Source organism: Artibeus jamaicensis, unplaced genomic scaffold (genome assembly GCF_021234435.1).
Source record: "Artibeus jamaicensis isolate MK-2021 breed Jamaican fruit bat unplaced genomic scaffold, CSHL_Jam_final contig_482, whole genome shotgun sequence".
In the NCBI taxonomy this organism is placed as follows: Eukaryota; Metazoa; Chordata; class Mammalia; order Chiroptera; family Phyllostomidae; genus Artibeus; species Artibeus jamaicensis.
The window spans coordinates 3,347,337-3,372,750 of NW_026521857.1; the positions used below are offsets into that span (position 1 = coordinate 3,347,337).

Consider the following 25,414-nt stretch of genomic DNA (forward strand, 5'->3'; position numbering starts at 1 on the left):
TCAAGAGTTCTGCCAGTTTACCATCTGGAAAAATCTTCTTCCAGTTCTGCACTCCAGGACAGGAAAAGTAGATATGCTCAGAGCAATCTGTTCACCTCAACAAAGACCTGCCTCCAAAGGAAAGTACTTTATCAGGCCCTTATTTGGCCTAGAATAATAAGGACAATCAGACAACTCCAGTCTCAGCCAACTGTCCTGACTAAAGAAAGAGAAGGAAGGAAGGAAGAAAGCCTAAAACTCTTCTGAAGATCACAGCCCAGGGATGTTGATCCAACGCAACAACTGAGATTTAATCACAGGATTATAAAACACACTTCCATTCCTCAGTACCTTATCACCACATCAACAAGGCTACAGTATAATAACAGATGACAAGTGAGAGAGCTACAAGACACAGGCTCTAATTAAGGAATTTCCAGGGAACCCAAACAGCCAGGAGACAAAAAGGAGAAATGAAAAAATGGGAAGAAAATGAAGCCTCTGACACCTACAAACAATGCAAACACCTAGCAAACATTAAATGCATAACTTCAATAAATTTTGGCCAGATAATTATAGAACCTCACTGTAATGATCTATTTACCTGAGCTCCTATTACACAATAAATCATACACAGTTTTCAACAACAAAAAATTATATTGCAGAATAGAAAGCAAGACAAATTACAATCTAAAAAGACAAAACAAGCATCACAACCAAACTCAGATATGCAGAGATTTTGAAACTATAAAAATAAGAATTTAAGCCCCAGCTGATGTGGCTCAGTGGATTGAGTGTGGGCCTGTGAACCAGAGAGTTGCTGGTTCAATTCCCAGTCAGGGCACATGCCTAGGTTGCAGACCAGTTCCTTAGTAGGAGGCACATGAGAGGCAACCACACACTGGTGTTTCTCTCCCTCTCTCTCCCCTCTCTCTAAAAATAAATAAATAAAATCTTAAACCAAAAATAAGAATTTAAGATAACTGTGATTTATATGTTATTGGCTATAAGAAAGAACCAAAGCAAAATTCTAGAAACCAAAAACACAAATCAAGAATGCTTTCAGTGGGCTCACCATTAGACTAAACACAACTAAGGAAACAATCAGTGAGTGCGAAGATTCATCAGTGGAAATGTCACAAACTGAAATGAGAACGATAGAATACACAACAAAACCTGTGACACAACTATAAAAGGTGTGACACGCACATTTGGGGAATGTTAGAAGGACTGAAATATTTTAAGTAACAATGATTGAAAATTCCTCCAAAATTAATGACAGACACCAAATCAAAATCCCAGAAAACTCAAAACACAAAAGAGGTTAAAAAGAAAAAAACATCAAAATCTAGGTTTATTGTATTCAAATCACAAAACAGAAAAAAACAAAGTAAGCTAAAGGAGCTAAAACAAAACAAAACAACAAAATTCTGAAAAAATGCCTACATGAAAGGATAAAAATTATATCAGACTTCTCTTCAAAAAGAGAGTGTAGCGAATTATCTGAGTACTGAAAAAAGAAAACAAACAAAACCCCTACAATCCTACAATTTGATATACAATGAAACCTTCCTTCCAAAGTTATGGACAAATAAACACTTTATCAGCTTAACAAAAACTGAGCAAATTTGTTGCCAATCTGTTGCCTTGCAAGAAGTATTCAAAGTTTTTCAGAGAGAAATAAAAGATGAATGTGAGAAATTCAAATTACATAAAGAAAGGAAGAGGTTCAGAAAGAAAAATAAAATTTTTGCTTTTCTTATTCTAAATTGATCTCAAATAATTGTTCAAAAAATAACAGTAACAAAGAATTGTAACATTATGTTAATAGTTTATGAATAAGTGAAAAGATTGAGAGCAATATTATAAAACGTAGGAGGGAAGAATTGATTATAATCTGCTATAAAGCACCTGCACTGCCTGGAAAGTGGTAACATGTGATTCAAAAGATAGAGTTGTATCAGTTGGAATCATCTACTGCAAACTCCAGGGCAAGGACCAATAAAATGTAAAAATAAGTTAATTGATATCTTAAGGTAGGAGAGAACATGCAATTATAAAATGCTCAATTAAAACAAAGCAAATTGTTTTAAAAATAATTTTTAAAAATTAAAAATTAATGAATTTAAAAAGGAGAAGAAAACAAGATTTAAGATAAAGTAGCAAAGAACAGCTGCAATGAACAAAAAATAGTTACAAATAGGGCTGATATCAACCCAACTATAACAAATGGCACTTTCAATAAGAAAGGCCTACACACACCAAGAAACTGACAGACTGAATAAAAAACATGACCCATGTTGTTGATAAGAAACCAACTTTAAATATAAAGACACAAAAAGATTTAAAGTAAAGGGATGGAATGAAGGATAAAAACCAAATGATCCTATCAACAGATGCAGAAAAAGTGTTTGATAAAAATCCAGCACCCATTTATGATAAAAGCTGTCAGCAAAGTGGGAAGAAAGGGAACATAACTGAACATAGTAAAGACCATAAATACAAATCTACTGCCAGCATCATACTCAATGGGCAATAACTACAAATGTTCCCCTTAAGATCATGGGGAACAAGACAGGAATGTCTGCTTTTACACCTCTTACTCAACATAGTACTGGAAGTCTTAGCCACAGCAATCAGACAAGATGAAATAAAAGATACCCAAACTGGAAAGAAGAAAAACTGTCTCTATTCGCAGATGACATGATACTGTATACAGAAAACTCCAAAGATTCCACCAAGGAACTACTACAACTGATAAATGAATTCAGCAAAGTAGCAGGATACAAAATTAATACCCAGAAATCAGTTTATTTTTATGCCAATAATGAATTAACAGAAATAAAAATTAAGAAAATAATCCCACTCACAGTTGCTTCAAAAAGAATAAAATACCCAGGAATAAACCTAACCAAGGTTGTAAATGATTTGTACTTGGAAAATTATCAGATAATGAAGGAAGAAACTGAAAAAGATACAAATCAGTGGAAACACATATCATGTTCATGGATAGGAAGAATTAACATCATTATGATGTCCATACTAACCAACGTAATCTATAGATTCAGTGCAATTCCTATCAAGATTCCAATGAAGTATTTAACAGAACTAAAACAAACATTTCAAAAATTTATATGGAATCACAGAAGGCCCTGCACTGCAACTGTGGTCCTGAGGAAGAACAAAGTTAGAGGAATCATGCTACCTCATATCAAACTATACTACAAGGCTGTAGCAATCAAAACAGAGGGGTACTGGCAATACACAGATCACTGAACAGAACAGAGCCCAGAAATAAACCCACATCTTGACAGTCAATTGATATTTGACAGAGGAAGCAGGTACATACAACTGGCTAGATATAGTTTATTCAATAAATGGTTTTGGGGAAAACTGGGCAAATACATGCAGAAAAATGAAACTAAAACCCCTTCTTACACCACACACAAGAACAAATTCATAATGGATTAAAGACTTAAGTGTTACACCAGAAACCATAAAATACCTAGAAGAATAACACAGGTAGCAAAAGATCAGACATTGCTCATAGCAATATTTTATCAGATATATCTCCCCTGACAAGAATAACAAAAGGAAAAATAAATGGGACTATATCAAACAAAAAAATTTTTGCACAGCAAAGGAAAACATCAACGAAATAAAAAGACAACCCACAGAATGGGAGAACATATTCACCAATGTATCTAGGGGTTAATATTCAAAATTTATAAAGAACTTACAAAACAACCCACCCAATTAAAAAATGGGCAAAGGACCTGAATAGACACTTTTCCAAAGAGGACATACAGATGCAAATAGATCTATGAAAAGATGCTAAACACCACCAATCATCAAAGAAATGCAAATTAAAATCACAATGAGATATCATCTCACACAGGTCAGAATGGCTATTATCAATAAACCAAAAAATAACAAAAGCTGGACAGGATGTGGAGATAGGGGAACCTTTTTGCACTGTTGGTAGGAATGCAGATTGGTACAGGCACAGCGGAAAGCAATATGGATATGCCTCAAAAAATTAAAAAATAAATCTCCCTTGTGACCCAGCAATTCCACTTCTGGGAATATATATGAAGAAACCTAACACCTAATTAGAAAGAACATAAGTACCCCTACATTCACTGCAGAGTTATTTACAATCTCCAAGATATGGAAGCAGCCTAAATGTCCATCAGTGGTTGAGTGAATAAAACAACATTTATGCCCTGGCTGATGTAACTCAGTGGATTGAGCGTGGCCTGCAAACCAGAGGATCGCGGTTCGATTGCCAGTCAGGGCACATGCCTTGGTTGCAGGCCAGTTCCCAGCGGGGGACACACAAGAGGCAACCACACATTGATATTTCTCTTCCTCTCTCCTACCCTTCTCCTCTAAAGATAAATAAATGAAAATTTAAAAAAATGTACACAATGGGACATTGTGTATGGGACATTTACACAACGGAATATTACTTGGCTGTAAAAAGGAAGAAAATTTTACCCTTTGCAACAGTATGGAAGGACCTGGAGAACATTATGTTAAGTGAAATAAGCCAGTAAGAGAAAGACAAATACCATATGATATCACTCATAAGTGGAATCTGATGAACAAACTAAACTAACAAGCAAAACAGAGACAGACTCATAGATGAAGAGCAGGAGGACAGCTAGTGGGGGGAGGTAAGGGGTTGGAGAGACTGAGCAAAACAGCAAAAGTACTTATGAACATGGACAACAGTGTGGAGACTGGGGGAAGGGGGTATCAAGATCAATTCTCGAAGATGATATAACAATCCTTAATGTTTATGTGCCTAATAATGAAGTGAAAAGATGGAGACAAAAACTTCTAGTCAAGATGGAGAGGTATAGGGAGACATGCTTCACTTCCTCTCTCAATCACAAAAAGAATTACAACTAAATCTCAAAACAAATAACACCCAGAACTATCAGAAAATTGAACTGTATGAAACTCTGACAACATGGGAGTTAAAGACGCCACGTTCATCCAAACAGGTAGGAGGGACAGATATGGAGACTGGGGAAGGAGGGAGGGAGGTAAGGCGGCAGAGGGGAATGGGCGCAGCCAGTCCTACATTCACATATAGTAGATAAAAACCGGATACCTTGGGAGGAAGCCATCCCGGCCCCAGGCCAGGTAGCACAGCCCCGGGTTCCAGCACCAGGAAGATAGATCCACATAACTTCTGGCTATAAAAATTAGTGGGGCTTGGGGAGAAGGAAAGACAGCTAAGTATGGGGAGGTTAGGGGTTGGAGGGATTGCTGGATTTTCAGGAAACTCTGTTTAAGGGGCCCACATGGTCTTAAAATGTACACAAACCCACCCGCTCTGAGGTTCAACAGCTGGAAAGGTGCCAGCCCCATACAGGGAGTGCCTGAAGTGACTAGAAATGGGGCAAGTGCCAGGCAAATCCCCAGAAGTCAGGCAGTGACATAGTCCTGTCTCAGGAGTCCTCCCCCCGCACAGAGAGCCACAAAGCACTTTAAACGGGTTGCCCCATCCCAGTGATTACCAAAGGCTCCACTCCACACAATTTATAGGTGCCTTTTACAGGGAATCAAAGCAACTCTACCTAACACACAGAAACAAACACAGGGAGACTACCAAATTGAGGAGACAAAGAAATATGGCCCAAATGAAAGAACAGAACTAAACTCGAGAAAAAAAACTAAATGAAAAAGAGATAGCCAACCTATCAGATGCAGAGTTCAAAACACTGGTGATCAAGATACTCAAAGAACTCACTGAGTATGGCAATAACATAAAGAAATGAAGGTCACACTAAATGAAATAAAGAAAAATCTACAGGGAACCAAAGTAAAGGGAAGGAAGCCACGATTCAAATCAATGATTTGGAACATAAGGAAGAAATAAACATTCAAACAGAAGACACAAGAATTAAAAAAAAACAAACACAAGGAGAGTATAAGGGACAGCTCCAAATATACCAACATACAAATCATAGGGGTGCCAGAAGGAGAAGAGGAAGAGCAAGAAATGGACAACTTATTTGAAAAAAAATATGAAAGAAATTTCCCTAATTTGGCAAAGGAAATAGACATACAAGTCCAGGAAGCTCAGAGTCCCAAAGAAGTTGGCCCCAAAGAGGTCCACACCAAGACACATCAGAATTAAAATGCCAAAGGTTAAAGATAAAAAAGAGAATCTTAAAAGTAGCAAGAGAAAAGGAGAGAGTTACCTGCAAAGGAGTTTTCATAAGACTATCAGCTGATTTCTCAAAAAAAATTCTGCAGGCAAGAAGGAACTGGCAAGACATTCAAAGCAATAAAAACTGGGATCTTCAATCTAAATTACTCTATCCAGGAAAGCTATCATTTAGAATGGAAGGGCAGATAAAGTGCTTCCCAGACAAGGTACAGCTAAAGAATCAAGCCTTTATTATAGGAAATGTTAAAAAGAACCATATAAGAAAAAGAAGATCAAAACTATGAATATTAAAAACACCACAAATTCACAACTATCAACAACCGAATCTAAACAAACAACAAATAAAAAACCCTAAGCAAACAACCAGAACAGGACCGGAATCATAGAAATGGAGATTACATGGAGGGTTATCAGCTATTAGGGGGAAGGGAAAGAAGAGGGGAAAAGGTACAGGAACTAAAAAGCATAATTGGTAGGTACAAAATAGACAAGGGGATGTTAAGAATAGTATAGGAAACGGAGAAGTCAAAGAACTTACATGCATGACCCATGGATATGAACTACGGGGGATATTGCAGGAGGCAGGAGTGGGTAGTGAGCAGAGTGGGGCCGAGGGGGAAAAACTGGAACAATTGTAGTAACATAGTCAATTAAACATGCTTAAAAAAAAAAGATGTAAGACAAAAACTGATAGGATTTCAAGGAAGAATAGTTATATCCACTATCATAACTGAAGACACCAACAAACCTACATCAGTATCTCCCAGACAAAGCAGGCAGAAAATTAGTAAGGACACAGTCAAACTCAATAGTGCTGTCAATCAACTGGATTTCATTGACATTTGCAGAATACTTCATCCAATAGCAGCAAAATACACATTATTTTCAAGCTCACAAAAACATTCACCAAGACAGACCATACTCAGGACCTTAAGACAAATCTTAACATATTTTAAAAATTGATATACAAAGCATGCTCTCAGACCACAACAGAATTAAACCAAAAATCAATTAAACGATAGCTGGGAAGTCCTAAAGAGCTATTATAAAAACAAACAAAAAACCATGGACCAATATCTCTCATTAAAAGACATCAAACATCCGCAACAAAATACCAGCATATCAAATCCAACAATGTATAAAAGGAAGCAAACACTACAACCAAGTGGGATTTATCCCAGTATGCAGAGCTGGTTCAACATTTGAAAATCAATTAATATAATTTATTTCATCAACATGCTAAAAAAGAAAAATCCTATGATCAAAACAATAGATGCAGGGAAAGCACCCGACAAAATCCAACACACTTGTTCATGAATAAAACTCTGAGTAGAGTAGAAACAGAGGGGATCTTTCTCATCTGAACCAAGAGCACCTACAAAAACCCTACAGTTAACATCATACTTAGTAGTGAGAAACTAGATGCATTCCCACTAATGTTGGGAAAAAGGTAAAGATGTCTCCTCTCGCCACTCCTATTCAACACCATAATGCAAGTCTTGTAATCCAAGGAGACAAGAAAAAGAAATAAAAGGGTTAGATTGCAAAGGAAGAAATAAAACTACCTTTGCAGCAGCTGACAAGAATATCTTTGTAGAAAATCCCAAAGAACTGACAAAGCACTCTTGGAACTAATAAGGGATTATAGGAAGGTTATAAGATACAAGGTTAATAAGCAAAAGTCAAATACTATACATTAGCAGTGAATAATCAATCTGAAATTTTTTTTAAATGGTGTCATATACATTAGCACCAAGAAAAAGGAAACAGGTATATTTATAACAAAATATGTACAATATTTAAATGATGATGTTACAAATATAACTCATTAAAAAATCAAAGAACTAAAATTGAAAGATTCCACACTCATCAACAAGATGACTCAATATTAAGATGTCAGTTTGATCTACAAATACAACACAATCCCAATCAAATGTCAAGCAAGTTATTGTATAGACATCAACGTGCTGATTCTCAAGGTTACATGATAAAAAACAAAAGATCCAGAACAGCAAACACAATACTAAGGGAGAACAAAGCTCAGAAACTGACACTACCCTACTTCAAGACACACTATAAAGCTACAGTATTCAAAGACCACACAATATTAGCAAAAGAATAGACAAATAGATCAATGGAACAGACAGAAAGCACAAAAATACAGTTAACTGATTTTTGACAAAGGAGCAAAGGCTACTCAACTAGAGAAAGGAGAGTTTTCAACAAATGGTAATGCACAAATACATGTCCACTTGAAAATGTGACTACAAACACAGACCTTATCTCCCTCACAAACAACTAACTCAAAATGAACCAGAGACCTAAAAATAAAACCCCAAACTATAAAATGTCTAAAAAGTAGTGGAGGAAAAAATTTAGTGACCTTGGGTTCTGCTGTAATTTTTTTAGATACAAAATGGAAGGCAAAATCTGTGAAAAAAAATGGAAAGCTGAACTTCATTAAAATTTTAAATTCTTTAAAGGACAGTGATAAGAGCCCTGACCAGTGTGTGGTTCAGTTGGCTGGCAGAACCAAAAGGCTGCAGGTTCAATTCTCCAGTATAGGTGTGTATAGGAGGCAACCAATCAATGCTTCTCTCTTGCATAGATCGCTCGCTCTCTCTCTCTCCAGGCAATGAAAAAAATGTCCTTCAGTGGGGAGTTAAAAAATAAAGACAGTGTTAAGAGAATGAAACAAGCCACATATTAGGAGAAAATATTTGCAAAACGCCTATCTGATAAAGGATGTGAATTCAAATATACTAAGTTGTCTTAATAAAAAAACAACCCAATTAAAAAGTGGGCAAAACATCTGAACAAATAATTCACAAAAGATCTACAAAATAGCAAATAAGCATATAAAAAGATGTTTAATGTCATATGCCCTTAGGGAACTGGCAAATTAAAACAATGATGAAATACTACTACATACCTATTGTAACGGTTAAAAACAAACAAACAAACAAACAAACAAACAAAAATAGCCCCGACACGCCAACTGCGACTTGAGGATGCAGAGCAACAGAAACTCTCATTAACTGCTGGTAGAAAAGCAAAATGGGACAACCACTTTGGAAGACACTTGGCAGTTTTCTACAAAGTTAAACACAGTCTTATCATATGATCTAACAGTCATGCTTCTAGGCATTTACTCAAATGAGCTGAAGGATTATGTCCACACAAAAACCTGCATATGAATGTCTATAAGAGCTTCACTCAAAACTGTCAAAAACTAGAAATAACTAAGATGTTTCTCAACAGGATAAACAGTCGCACATCTATATAATAGAATATTATTCACTAATAAAAAGGAAGGATCTATCAAGTCATAAAAAGAGAAATTTTAAATGTATATTGCAAAGTGAAAGAAGACAGTCTGAAAAGGTTATGTACTATGTAATTCCAGTTATCACATCTAGAAAATGTAAAATTATGGTGACAATAAAAAGATCAGTGGTGCCCTGGCTGGCGTAGCTCAGTGGATTGAGTGCGAGCCTGTGAACCAGAGAATCACGGTTCAATTCCCAGTCAGGGCACATGCCTAGATTGCAGGCCAGTTCCCAGCAGGGGACATACGAGAGGCAACCACACATTGATATTTCTCTCCCTTTCTCCTTCCCTTCCCCTCTAAACATAAATAAATAAAATCTTTTTAAAATCCTTTAAAATTATAGAAATTAACAAAAAATTTAAAAAGATCAGTGGTTACCAGGAGTCTGAAGATGGAGAGTAGGGGGAGGAGGAAGTATGAATAGGTGAACCACAGATTTTTAGGACAGTGAAATTTCAGTATGATACTGTAACAGTAGATACCTGACACTATGCACATGCCCAAACCCACAGAACTGTTCAACACAGAGCAAACTCTCATGCAGCCTAGGGACTTGAGTTAATAATGATGTCTCAATATTGGTTCCGCAATTATAAAAATGTATCACGCTAATGCAGGATATTAATAGGGGAAACTTTGGAGGACAGAGAGGTACACGGGAACGCTCTGTAGTATTTGTTTAATTCTTCTGTAAATATAACCTCATAATCAGCATAAGCTGGAAACCCAGTTCTTCAACTGGTGAAAGAATGAATAAACTGTGGTGCATCCTTACAATGGAATACTACTCAGCAATAAAAAGTAATGAAGTACTGGTACAAACATCAACATGTATTAACCTCAAATGTACTATGTGAAATGAAAGAAGTCAGTCTGAAAAGGTATGTACTACATAGTTCCTTTTATATGTCAGTTTTGGAAAAGAAATCTGTTGGGAAGGTTAAGAAGAATGGTGACTGCAGGACTCTATGCATTAGTCAAAACTCACAGACAAAAAGGGGGCCTTGTACTGTATGTTAATTTAAAATAAATTTTTAAAAAGGTTATACTCCAAGAAAAAAGCCACACATGAAAATAAACATGAAAAACGTGACCTCACTAGTAATAAAAGAAATCCTTCTTAAAATGGCAAACCTTTTTTCACTTAATATATCCCAAGAAAAGAATCATGGATATATGCAAAAATATCTACAAGAATATTTAATGCAGCGCTGTTTGCCATATAAAAACCGGGGCTAACCTACCTGCGGGGCAGTGAACCACGGTGCAGGTGTACGTTTAAACTGTGCAGCACTGCTGCCCGGTCTGCAGAGGGCCCCACGCAGGCCTGTCTACCTGCACGCTGATGGCTGCGGGTAGGCGTGGCCCTGCAGCTGAGAAGCCCTCCAGCCTCATCCAGGCCCTGCTGGAACCCAAAAAGCCTTAAATACAAACAAACCTACATGGTGATTATAAATGCCCCTAAAAAATAGTTATTTCATAAAATGTAAAGATATCTAATAATGAGGGGGAATGCATGTTGTAAAACATCTTGTACATTTGTTGAAAATGTAAACTAACAATGTTTTCCAAAAGAGTAAATATGGAGGATAGATATGAAATAATTCATTTAGCAATTTCAAAAAGACTGGTGAGCTAGACATTTTTGTCCTATAGGATTGCAGTGAGCTTTTAATTTACTAAATAATGTATTTAACCAGCACCTTATCTGAAACTCAAAAGCAGTTTTATGGCTGTGATTTCTTAACACACACTTTTATAAACTTCAGATGTAAAGAAAATCCCAAATTATACTAAATGCTGCCTTCTCAGTAAGCATCCATCTAATGGGAATAAAAGTCATCTATCAAATTCCTTGCTTGATGTTTAATTTTAAATATTAAAATTCTGAATAGTTTCACCCTTGCTGGTGTAGCTCAGTGGATTGAGCACCAGACTATGAAATAAAGGGTTGCTGGTTCAATTCCCATTCAGGGCATATGCCTGGGTTGCAAGCCAAGTCCCCAGTAGGGGGCAAGCCAGAGGCAACCACACACTGATGTTTCTCTCCTTCTCTTCCTCCCTCCCTCTCTTCCCCTCCCTCTCTAAAAATCAATAAATAAAATATTTTTTAAAATTCTGAATAGTTTCATGATACTCAAGGTACAAGTGGGACCTTGTCTAAGAGGACTTAAAAGTTACCTAACACCTTCTGAAAGAAAATCTTTTACTTTTGCAGAATGGCATCATGAATACAATGACATGATGCATTACGAGCTCTAAAAGACCACTGGCATGTATGCGGGTGTGTGTCTATGTGTGTCTTTCTCTCTCTTCCCCCGGCCCCTTGTCAAGACACTTTGAGTCCAGTATTTTCTCCATGAGCACCTATGCCACACAACTAATCTTGCCATACAAGATAAAATAACTGGTTGACAACTTGGTTTACATTTGGTGGACAACGTATTTAAGTTGGTTGTCAGTTTGGTTTACTTTCTCCATTGACTAAGTTCTCACAGTATTTCCATTTTTATATTATATAAATCTTAGCCTCATAATGGTCTATAAGCAGACCTAGTGGTTTTAAAATAGTGGATAACAACCAAGCATAAAGCCAGACCGCAAAGCTACATGTAAAGCCAAATTGCATACTATACTACAAAACAATAACACACCCGTTCGCAAAGCCTCAGTGAGCAGTTATTCTTCCCGCCTATCAACACCAAAAGTTTATCAAGCTATGGCAAATATAAAAGAAGCAGTTCCTAATTCACAAGTTGTTAGAGAGCATTAATTATCGATTCTTTGGCTAGAAACTGACACCTCTCAATGAAGACATTTTAGCAAAAACAGAAAAAGTGTGATGCCAAACAAGACAAATCAACAAGCAAAAAAACCCCCAAAATTATACTATGAACAAAAGACTTCCAAGACTATGTATTTTCACTTTTTGTTATAAAGTCTTTAATTTTGATATTAATTTTCAAATTTCATTCCATCTTTTCAAATATCCCTTTTATTTTTTGTTCTTTTACGGCGAAATTGTCTTCCAGCCAGTTAGTTGTGAATCAAAAACACTTGTGGCAAAAATGCTTATGGGCCCTGGCTGTCGGCTCACCAACCAAAGGGTCTGTGAACCCTTGAGCGTGGCATGCAAACAAAAGGGTCACCAGTTTGATTCCCAGTCAGGGCACATGCCTGGGTTGCAGGCCAGGTCCCCAGTGGGTATGTGGGAGAGGCAACCACACACTGATGTTTCTTTCCTGCTCTTTCTCTTTCTCCCTCCCACCCCTCTCTAAAAATAAATAAATAAACAAATAAATAAATCTTTAAAAAAAATGCTTCTGGGGAAAATAACTAGAACCAGGACAGTTACCCGTTACTCACAAGCTACCCACAAATATTTAAAGACATGAACATACACCTTCTTTATGTGGAAGAAGGAACATATAACTACTTTCAAACATTAAAAGCAGACTGCTGTTAATATTCAACTGGTTCATAACATTAACCTAAAAACATTTCATCAAAAGTTGCAAACACTCCGGTGAAAATATTTCAATCAAGTTTTTAAAATATGCATATTTCAGGGTTAAAAGAAAAAAGCGATCACTAACCAAAAAGGTATAAGAACTTATAAAAAGCAAACAAAAAGAAAGTAATTGTCTAGAGAGTTAAGGCTCTGAAAGATGACAAACACAAATAAGCAGATAAACTTACTTTTGTCTGCAGACAAAGTAAGCAGATAAACTTTACTTGATCACTGTATTGGCTTTTTTTTTCTTTGCTGTATTTTATATGATGTTTAGACATTTTTTAAAGGTTTCTGGCCAAGGAAAGACTGCTGATCCCAGGACTAGCCCTTTCTTAGAGATAGCAAAGGTTTTGCCCAGGAACATCTATCTCTTTCATATACATACAAACCAACCAATTCCAAGTCAAGAGCCCTAGCCATCTCCTTATCGACCTCACACACAGATGCACACAAGCAAGTATTTCTCTCGTCCTACATCATTCCAGGTCCAGGTACCAGACTACCAGAGACCACTCCAATAGCCTAAACACCACTGGAATTATTCAAACATGCCAATCCTAAACAACTGAGCCAGCCCTCCCTTGTCTTTCCCTCAAGACCCCAATAAAACACTCTTCCTCTCACTCCTGTCTTTTGCCACCTGTACAAAATCCGACCCTTGACGGAGTGGCATGCATGACGGAGTGGCATGCGTGACACCTCTCTGGGGCTTGTGAGTATAACAAACTTCCTTCCAAGCCTTGTTCTTATTTCCTCCTGTGGCCACAACTTTTCCATACCACACCCCACACATACATTCCTATAACAGCCACTATTAATGTACAAAATGCCAAGAATATGCATATCCAAAATATTACAGATTAAGCACTAATCACTAGATTATCTGAACCAACAGAATTGACCTAAATAATTTATAACTTAAGTAACAAAATGAAATTTCTTTTTCTCAGTGTTATCATCCAAATCTAGATCATTCTGATTTATTTTCTGTGATACAAAATTTTGTTTCAATTCTAATTCAATGCTGACAGGAAAGCAGATACTTATGTCTCTATATACTGCACTACCTTGCCCCCATTTCTCCAATAGCAGAAGAATCACTGAAAGCAAAAAATCAACATGTTCTACTTGCATCTAGAAAGTCCACAACAATATACAACAGTCGGTTGCATTAATTCTGCCATTATGTCTCAAAGAGCTATATTAATACATAGTACCTTAAATTAAGGACTGGTTGTATATACTAAAATGGCCTTCAAGAACCTATTCATCTTTTAATAATTAATACAATAAAACTCTAAGTTCAACAAAAGCATACCATTAGTTTGTGTTCCTCTAAAAACTCTTTGTTAACTAATCTCATCTGCAGTTAATTACAGTAACAAATATATGTAACTTGGTTTCCTAACTTTTTAAATGGCCCCATCATAGTATAAATGAAGGGTAAGGAGAAGAATTTATCACATTATATGTATAAAACAAACCCTACTTTTCACCTCATAAGCACTAAATTATTTATGACTTTAAAAAGTAAAATTTTTGTTTAATAAAATTCTTTATATCACAACCTACATTTAAAATTCTATTTTTCAGCATGTCCTTACAAAATTATGAACAATGAAAAGCAGCAATTCTAAATCATGCAGATCAGTTAGTAAGCAACTGCTTCAAATTTTAATTCTATAAACTTTGCATTCATCATACCAAGTGACATGTACCTGTAAAACTATGGAGACTGGGGTGTGTTTTACTATTTTTCAGCAATAACATTTTTCTTCACAAGTGCTATAACTGAAAATTTACACTGGATCTTTAAAACTTTTTCATAAGAAGTCTCCAATTTTTAACTTAAGTGGGAAAATAGTGTTTGTATTTGCATCATATAAGAATTAAAGAAAAAAATATCAGAAATAAAAACAAACTAAATGCAACACTAGAGTAAACAGATCCCACAAAAAATATGGAACAAAATGGAGGAAATTTTTAATAAACAAATAAAGAAGGAAAGAAAAAGGATCTGTGAACAAACGATATAGAAGTTAGGCAAAAAGGTCCAACACACACTCATAATTGGAGCTCCCCCCACCCCCAAAAGAAACCTATATAGAAAACTTTTCTGGAATAATAGAAGGCTATTATTTAATGCCACACATAAGGGTAACAAGACATAATCAACTACTGGTACTAAAAAAAGAAAAGATAAGAAAAATCTTCACAGCACATAAGCAGAACACCAAGTTTCATGTAAAGGCTAAAAAATGCATAAGACTTGGACAATAATAATGCATGTCCAACTCCATGGAGCCCAAAAGAAAATGTAAGCCCTGGGTTTTATACCCAATGAAACCTTCAAATATAATAGGTGTAATGGTCAAAAACAAGTATGTTACAAACCAGAAAGGACTTAAAGAATACTGTCCTCATGAGCTTTCCAATAAAGAATGAGCTTCAGAAAATCAAAATACCCTAAGAGGAGCTTTGCAGTAAGATCTGGTGGTGACTGTTGAACATACTGAATTTAGAACTAACACCAAATGATGAAGAAACAGAGTTGTATATAGACATACAATTAACAAAACGGAGACAGGCGAGTTTACCAAAAAAGGAATGAACTATAGGTAGGCTGGGCTACCTAAAATGAATCTGAAATGTGTCACATTAAGTGAAAAAACATCATACTCAAAAGGTTATATTTATATGACAATCTAGTTTGAAAAGGAAAAACTATAGAAACAGAAAACAAATAAGTGGTTGCCAGCAGTTAGGGTAGAAGGAAGATTTGATTAGTAAGGGGCAACAAGAGACACTTTTGTGAGGTAAGGAACTGTTCCACATCCTAACTATGGTGGTTATTACATGATTATATTTCATTTGTCAAAACTCACAGAACTACACATGCCACCCTCCAAATGTGAATTTTACTGCATTTAAATAATAAGTTTTTCAATACCAAAAACACAGATATCAGGGAAGAGGGAGGGAAGAGAAGGGAAGGAGAAGAGGTTACTAGCTAATTCCGTTACTGCTCACAATAGAGAGTAATTTAAGAGGAGAATGCAGGTGTCAGTATAAAAGTAACTTTCTAAATGTAAAAACATACCCAGAAAATAGCAATGAAAATAAATCACATTATTAAAAAATTTCAAAAGTGTCAAAAGTGTTTGAAGTTTTTTTCCATTTTCAGTTAAGCACTTCCCTTATCTAGAAAATCACCAGTTATCCGTGATATATGTTCAGAGTTTTCTGTGGCATTATTTATTTATACTTTCAAAAGGAAGTAACAGAAAGATAAACCAAGAACTATATGATTCCATTTATAAACTATTGCAGTAACGACAAAACTATAGAAACAGAAGACCACTCAGTGGTTGCCAGGGGCCAGAGCCGAGGACCAGCTGTCCACAAAGTGGTATGGAGGAATTTGGGAAGAGGGTGTGTGATGAAACTGTTCTATACACCGATGGTGGCGGTAGTTACATGAATGTACACATCTGCCAAAACTGAGACCAACACGCTAAAAATGATAAATGTTACTGTATGTAAAATATACCTAACTTTTAAAATGGGGGGGAAAAAGGATGAGGGATCCTGGCAACAAAGAGGTAAGATTGAAAAATTAAAAAGGAGTTGGAAAACCAATCTTCATGAAGGACTCTGCTAAGAAGCTGTAATCACAGAACTAACTAGCTTGAACTGGCTCTATCCTGTTTCCAACAAAATACTGAGTTTTCAGAGACAAAAGAAAAAAACCCTAAGTCTTGCAGGGGAAGCATGCTAGGAGAGAATTTTGACTTCCCACTACTACACCTGGAAGCAAAGTCCATCCCCTCCCACCCTATATCCCACCAAAAGACCCGGGCATAACTGAACCCTTCAGAAAAGAAGTCTCTGTTGTCCAAAAGATCTGGTGCTGAAGCCCCTACCTTATCTCACCATAAATAACCACGTTCTAAAGCCCTCCTACAGAAACCTGCCCCGCCAGCCCTTAGACACACCAGTCTGTTCCCTTTAACCTCTTAAATGTCATCCCTAACCCTGGATGAGGGAAACAGATTTGAGCTCTGCCTCTTGTCTCCTTGCCAGTTGACGACACAATAAAGCTTTTTTCTTTTCTCAGAATCTGGTGCATACAACTGGCTTCTATCTCTGTCAGGGAATGAGCCCTTGCTCAGTAACAAAGTTTTAGATTTTATTTTCAAAGCAAGAGGTGTACTAAATGATCTCCAGAAGGGTATAGTCACAATTCAGTTCTGCATCAAAAAGACCACCAACAACAGTTATAAAATGGACTAAGAAGAAATCAGGGAGCAACTGGGAGACCACCAATGAACCAACCACCTTAGTAATTTAGGGGATAAATTACCAAGCCGGGACCAAGGCAGAAGCTGTAGGGAGGGACAAAGAAAGCAAAAGCAGGAAATTTCTCAAGTTTCTAACACTACTGAAACAAGTAACCAAGCTAGTATTGAGAAACAGATTTTAGACAAACTACGATTATCGCCAGTGGGATATTCAAATGCAAACACCTGGTTAGACATATTGGGCCAGAGGCCAGGGGAATAGCCTGAGAAGCAGTTTAGATTTGAAACTCATCAGAGTATTTGCAGTCATGAAAATACAAAATCAAGATCATGCAAAGGTAGAATATGTGGAATGAAAAGTAAAAAAGAACCCTGGGCACCATCCTGCACAACACCAGCATTTTGGGGTTGAAGATATATTTGGAGTATAAAAAGAAATGGCTTACTGAGTATGCAGCAGTAGAGTTAGAAATGATTACAATCATCTGCCTATTTCAATCTGGGTCTCCAACCACTTTATTCTTGACTTCTCTGACTTTATCTTTGGCTTGATCACCCTGAGAAAACTGAGGCAGTTAAATAAAGTTATGATCGAATTCCAAGTTTTCACTTTCTACTTTCCATATTGTTGACCTGTGAGATTACTCAGCAAATAAAGAAGAATAAATTACTGAATACACTTATTCTGTAAATTAAACACAGAAGAAGCAGTAAGAGGGACTAAATGATTCAGTTCAAATACAGATTTACTTACTGCAACACAGAGTCCAAGAACTTTTATCTTGGTTGCTGAACAAATGCCTCTGTGGATGCTTTAAAGGACCTCTGATACCACATTGAAATTATCAGGAAATACCATAGAAAGATACAACAGTTATTTTGTTCTTAAACAGAGATATGTTCCAATATTCCCCAAGAAGCTTCCGCACAATGCCTATCTTGCCCAACTCTACTTCTAAAAAATACTGATTTAGGAATATTCAGTGTAAGGCCCAACTACTGTATTTTTCATAATCACATACATAATTCTGATGTACACAAGCATACAGGCACATGCCTGTGCACACACACACACACACACGCACCAATTCCAAGTTGTAAAGCAGTGATATAAAAGCTGGTTCTAGGATCTACAGGGAGTTCTAATTGGAAGTTTCTAAATCACACCCTAATCAGAACTGCCTCCAAATGAGAGGGTACAAATACACATTTCCCTGATCTAAGCCTGAATTCCTAAGCCCCAACCCCTATAAAATGCCAAGAATTTTTGGCTTTGGTCAAAGCTTCAAGATTTAACTTTTCACCAGAATTCAGAAGAATATAAAAAAGGTGTGAAAAATGAGTCACTATCTCTTTATTATTTAATTCCAACTCCAATTTGTCCATTTTAATGGCAAACCTACTTGAAAATTTTGGTTAATTTCACCATTTCAAGTGTTAGTTTCAACTACAATCTAACCAAAACCAGATCCAACCTGCTATACTGAAATATTCAGATTCCACTTTCCAATTAGAAAAATTTCCAAGATTCCTATTACATCAAAAACATTATGAATTAAAACAAAAACGATTACCCAAGAATAGCAAAAACTTTCCCACCACAATTCACACTTACCCATCTCTTCCCTTACTGACAATTTTTACTTCAAAATAATAAATCCCACAGGCTGCTGGTATCGGATGTGTGGCACGAACTGATGCTGCATCTTTTGGGGTTTTGCCATGACCTGCATACAAAACAGAAAGGAAAAAATCAAATGATATTCAAATGAGAATCTAAACAAATAATTCAGGAACAAATATGATTTGCAGAATAATATATACATTTCTGCTTTCATCAGTACAAATCATTAAAGACTCAATGATCACCACAATTAACCCAATATGCAAAATAGCCCGAGTCAGCCATGGAACTCTTCACACATTATTAGTTTTAATAAAATTTCAGAATCTGAATACACTGAACCTAGCAGTCCTTTATGAAAATTAAAGTATTTTAGGGAAGACTGTTATTTTTAAGAGAAAAAAGGCTGCACTTGATTGAAGAACATGAGAATACAATCTTAATTTTATTAATCTAAATATGCACATCATTTATAAAATTTCTAAACAGCCCTGGCTGGTGTAGCTCAGTGGACTGAGTGCCAGCCTGCGAACCAAAGAGTCGCCAGTTTGACGCCTGCAGGCATGTGAGAGGAGCCACACACTGACGTTTCTTTCCCTCTTTCTCTCTCCATTCCCCTCTCTCTAAAAATAAATAAATATTTTTAAAAATTAAAAATTAATTTTTAAACAACACTATTTTGCCAAATGGCCTCCTTTTTAACTGAGAAGCATCTATGTCACATATATATTTTTAAGTGAAATTTTATACAATTAAACTGAGTTGGCAAAAGAACTTCATGACTTTAAGAATTTACAATTTTGTTCTTTTATTTCTATACAAAGACAGATCTATAAAAATTTCCTTGGTCAATTACAGCCTGAGAAATAGCTAATCTCTAGTTGTACTTTCTCTCTTTTTTAAAGAAAGAAATATAACACCACACCATTGCTGACATCCTTAGAAAATCCTTCAGACAGTGGCTTTTAAACTTCTTAAACTAGCTAGTCCTCATTTTAATCCCAAAGGGTTTCCTTCACTCATAGTCACTTCCCCTGTCCCTCGTTCAAGACACAAACTACCTTGAAAGCTAGCATGTGAACAAGAGCAAGTAAGCAAGAGAAAATATACCTATAAAATCAAAGAAGAATAAAGACAGAGGCTGAAGTAGCTGGTTAAAAAGTACTCAAGAAGAGTGAGTGAGACAAGTTTCCACAATCCCCAAAGGTCTGGATGAGAACAGTTTAAATCATCACCCAGGTGTTCTAGTTAATATGCTTCACCCAATACAGTCTTATGTTATTAACCTTTCGGTCATGCAGTAACAATACATTCATAGGGAGGAGAATTCCCCTCCTCAAATTTACTATGATTGTTTTAAAACAAAAAAAACCTTAAGTCACAAACTATATCTTAGCCATACAATAACCATCACAAAGCAATGAGACAGTACCTTTTCTTACCATACAGTTTACCAAATTATCAATGCATACCCCATCATTAAACAGTTGAGTTTACACTTGTAATGCAAACTAACCCACATTTACTTGGTCCAAAAGAAACTGCTGTACTCAATCACTCCTATTACTAGGAAAACTTGTGTCCATAGATGTCTCATGTGTGTGTTATGAACAGAAGTGACCACTGGGCGGTGATAAACTTGGCTAAGAAAATAAAAATGGAAGCAGCAACATACTCATAAAACTGCTTTATCACATTTAGGAAATAGATTTACACTGAACTAAGCAGAAAAAAAATAACAGCACAAATCTGCAGAATGACATCAATAACTTTTTGAAAACAGATATTTATTAAGTTATGGTTTGCAGTTAGATATTTAGTAAGTTATGAAGATATTTAGTAAGTTAAAATAATTGATTAGCCTGGGAAAAGATCATGTAAATTAAATGCATTTAGAAATTTTACACAGCTAAAAATAAATCCAAAGAAAACTCTGATTAATTCTGGAGTCCTAAATCAACTATCTTTTGTATTTGGTTTTTGTTTTTTTTGTTAGGAAAGTGACCAAAACTTTTAGAAATAAGGTAATCTCAAGATATACTTAAATAATAACAATAAATGGTAATAGTTAACATACATTTAATACTATGTACAAGACCCTGTTCTAAGACCATTATTTAACTTACTTATCATTCAAAACAACCTAGGAATTAGTTATCATTTATTTCACAATTGAGGAAACTAAGCAAAAACAAACCAGCTCAAGGTCATCCTGATATATAAGAATTCCAAACCAGGATTTGTGCTGGGATTTAAATTCAAGAAGCGTGATCCAGTGCAGCTCTGCACCCGTAAGAAGGATGTAGTTACAATGAGCATTCTGGGATCACTCCACGTGTATTCCCATCTCCTATCCTTGCTACTTCTTTGGGAAAAGAGAGAGAAAATATTTAGGTTATACAATCTCTCAAAGTATTAGGTGCTTTTGTATAGATTTTTCTCATTCAACATCTATAAAATAGGTATTATTTAACCTCATTTTTTAAAGGGAAAAATTCTTATGAAGGCTGTATAACTATCCAAATTAGTAGACTCGTGTTAAATACATGCATGAATTAAAATCCTCTACATTTTTCTATTATGTAAAAATAACAAAAAACTACAGTCATAAATTTTCAAGACTCGTTTATATTCACTATGCTCTATCTACTAAGCCATTATAGAAAAACTCTGTAAATGTTAAAAGAATGTTTCATTTTTTAATTAAATTTATATTTAAAAAACTTAGGAGAAGGTTTAGATGTAAAAGTTTTCATATACTTCTTAGATGAGATTAGTACTATGAGACTGAAGGGCCTATTTCTAATAATACTCATCAGCAGGAATTTTATTACCTTAAATTCCATGGTGATTGAAATACAACCTCATACTACCAAAGTGTAAACTATTAAAAACACAAACTTCTTGTGTTTTTAGAAATACTGAGTGTTTTCTACATGGTTGAAGAAGAAAGTACATTTACTGCCTCAAAACTCAAAGGCTAGCAAGGTTAGCTCATTCTATTCAACCAATCTGTTGACTACAATTCGCTGGAAAAGGAAAGAGTCTGGATAAAGCCACTCCATCCCCCTCCATTCTCCAACAAGCTGCCAAGTGCCTTTCTGGAAATATAAACAGCCTTGCTTGTGCCATTACCCCTCAGAACAACTAACATTCCTTCTAAAAAATCCTCCCATTCAGCCTAGGAAAAAGATAAACTTCCTAAAAACCTTGTTTGATCTCACCCTCCCCCTGCATTTTCTACCTCCCCTCTTTTACCTCCAGCCACATTCACCAGGCCTGTCTCTGCCCCAAGGTGAAAAGCTCTGCCCCTTTCTTGTCAGCCTGCTTAGGTCCCATTCATCATTCAGATCTCAGCTCCAACCTCACTTCCTCAATTATTCTTTCTCTAACCTCTGACTTGGCCTAACCTTTTTTATATGCCATCATAGTGACACACATCTTTCCTATACAGCATTAATGCACTTAACACTCATTTGTGATTATTTTACTGTCTCTTTTATTTTAATTCTCAAACATTTTTGCATTTTAATTTCTACTGACATCCACCCTAACTTCAGTCATTCCTTCCTGGAGCCACACTCTGATCTCCTTGAAACTATTCCACCTCAAAAATATTAAATTCTCATAAAATCTGTTCTGCTACAAAATATTTCTTGAATACAAATTAGCTGGTATGCACCTGGTAAATACAGGAATGATGTCAACATAATAAAGAAGTCATCTATTTTCCCCCTGTGCATTAAAGAATTAAAGAGAAAAGTTTAGCAATATACAAAGGTCCTAAGTCGATGAAGACTGGGATTCCTACACATAAAGCCATCTGGGAAAATTCAAGTGCATTACAGATCAAAAAGGGCTAAGATATTTCCTTTTTGATTATATCTGTATGGGTTCATACATCTCATGCATATTTATTTTATACTTTGGGTTATAATTCAATATTATTGGGTTGGCTCAAATGTCCATTATATTTTTATGGTACAATGACTCTACCAACGGTTAAGTTGTCTTTAACTTCATGCAAAACAATTTTGTTGGATTATATTGTGACAGCTGTCATGTCAGTGTGCATTAAAAAAAAAAACTTAGCAAAACTGGTGATTTTTTTGTGCAGCCATTTTAATATTGAAGATGGAAAAAATAAGCAACATTTTTGCTATATTATGCTTTATTATTTTAAGAAAGGTAAAAATGCAACTAAAACATAAAAAAAATTTGCGCAGTGACTAGAGAAGGTGCTGTGACTGATTGAATATGCCAAAAAATAGTTTGCAAAGTTTCTTGGTACTACTGACATTTTGGCCAAATAATTCTTTGCTGTGGGGCTGTCTTATGGATTATAAGATGTTTAGCAGCACCCCTGGCCTCTACCCACTAGAAGCCAATAGCAGGCGATAGCTGACACACTCAAAAACCCAAATCAACAGTTATTGGTGAAATGAAAAATGTGTCTTTTACAGAAAAAGCTAAACGGACCTTTTTTGGCCAACCCAATACTCTGGGGGGGGGGGGGTTTGCTCACATTGTTCCCCCTTAGGCTATTGGAAATCTTTTCAGTTGGTTCCTCTACCATTCTGACATATTTCCAATTATGTTTTTTGGTTTTGTTTGTTACTTTCTAGCACTTCGAGATGCTACCATTATTTCCTGCCCCAGTCCTAGAATGAGCCATTTCTCCAAACAGCCCTGGCAAATGGCATTAGAACCCAATCTCTAGGTAGTGTGCTAGTTGTTATGGAGATATTGCTACTTTTAGGCTCCCTCACTGACAAGGACAAGGAAATGTATGTTTGCACACTAAACCACTCTATATACACATACCTATATTTCCCTATGTAATCATTTCTGTTGATATTAAACTAAACATGAGTTCCTAGTGGTATCTCCAACTCTAATCCATTATCACATGGATCATTCTAATCTCCTCCCTTTGCTTTTTTTTTAAAATTTTTTTATTGATTATGCTGTTACAGTTGTTCTATTCCCCCCTTCATTCCCCTCCCTTTGCTTATCTGTATAATTTCACTCCAATGGTAAGAAACCTAGCTTCCAGCATCTGCCATCCATTAATTTAATTGCTCAATTCCATTATAAGTATATAGCAGTATCAGTATTGTTAACTCATATCCCCACAGAATATGAGTTTATCAACAGGAGTTCAATGCCTACATAGTTTCTTTCACCTTTAGTTTTACAGACTCGGCTGATTTCCAAAGTTACTTAGGTCAGCGCCTTGCCTTGCCCTTTCTCTGAAACTGCTTCATACATTTGTAAAAGATTATGTTGTCACATTCTGCATTCTACCCTGGGATTTCCCCCTCTCTTCTAAATGATTTTTAAATTTGCATACATTAAGGTTCACTCTTAATCCTGTAAAATTCCATGGGTTTGATAAATATAGTGTCATGTAGCCACAATTACAGTACCACTCAGAATACTTTTAATGACCTGAAAAATCCCATGCTTTTGCTAATCCCACCATTTCTCCCTCCCTTCAATTGAATCTAAAAAACAAGCAAGCCCTGGCTGGTTTAGCTCAGTGGATTGAGCATGGGCTGCAAACCAAAGGGTCACCAGTTCGATTCCCAGTCAGGGCACATGCCTGGGTTCCAGGCCAGGTCCCCAATGGGGGGCCACGTGAGAGGCAACCACACATTGATGTTTCTCTCTCTTTCTCTCTCCCTTCCCCTCTCTCTAAAAATAAATAAATAAGATCTTTAAAAAATAAAATAAAATAAAAATAAAAAAACAAGCAAGAACAGAGAAAGAATCATGGATATGCAGAGCATTTTGACTGTTGCCAGATGGGAGGGTGTTTTGGGGGAATGGGTGAAGAGGTGAGGGGATTAAGAAGTACAAATAGGTAGTTACAGAATAGCCATGGGGATGTAAAGTACAGTATAGGACATGGAGTAGCCAAAGAACTTATACACGTGACCCATGAACATGAACAATGGAGGGCTAATTTCTGGGGTGCAAGGTGTCCAAAGGGGAAAATTGAGACAACTGTAATATCATAATCAATAAAATGTGATTTAAAAAAGATCCATTGTGTCTTTGTGTGGATAAACAGCTCATTTCTTTTTATCTTTGAATAATACCCTATTGCATAGGTGGTGTACCACAGTTTACCCATTCACCTATGGAAAGACATTTTGGCTGCATGTTTTTAGTGATTATGTGAAAACTTGCTATGAACATTCATGTGCAGGTGTTTGCGTGGGCATCAAGTTTTCAAATCAATGGGTAAACAGTGAGAAGCTTGATTGCTGTATCCTATGGTAAAACCAGTATAGCTTTTCTAGAAACAGCCCAACCATCTTGCGGTCCCACCAGCAATGTCTGAGAGCTCCCATCTGAGGGTAAACAGTGAGAAGCTTGACTGCTGTATCCTACGGTAAAACCAGTATAGCTTTTCCAGAAACAGCCAAACCATCTTGCGGTCCCACCAGCAATGTCTGAGAGCAATGTCTGA

General features: G+C 36.2%; 1 protein-coding gene across 2 annotated transcripts in view; it reads right to left on the reverse strand.

Annotated features, from left to right (window-relative positions):
• The window catches only part of RANBP9 (RAN binding protein 9), an 84,392-nt gene that overhangs the window by 51,045 nt on the left and 7,933 nt on the right, over window positions 1-25,414 (reverse strand). For both annotated transcript variants that reach the window (XM_037147929.2, XM_053668204.1), the window contains exon 2: window positions 18,928-19,039. In XM_037147929.2, coding sequence (XP_037003824.2) covers window positions 18,928-19,039 — 112 coding nt within the window. The remainder of the gene's footprint in view (window positions 1-18,927; window positions 19,040-25,414) is intronic.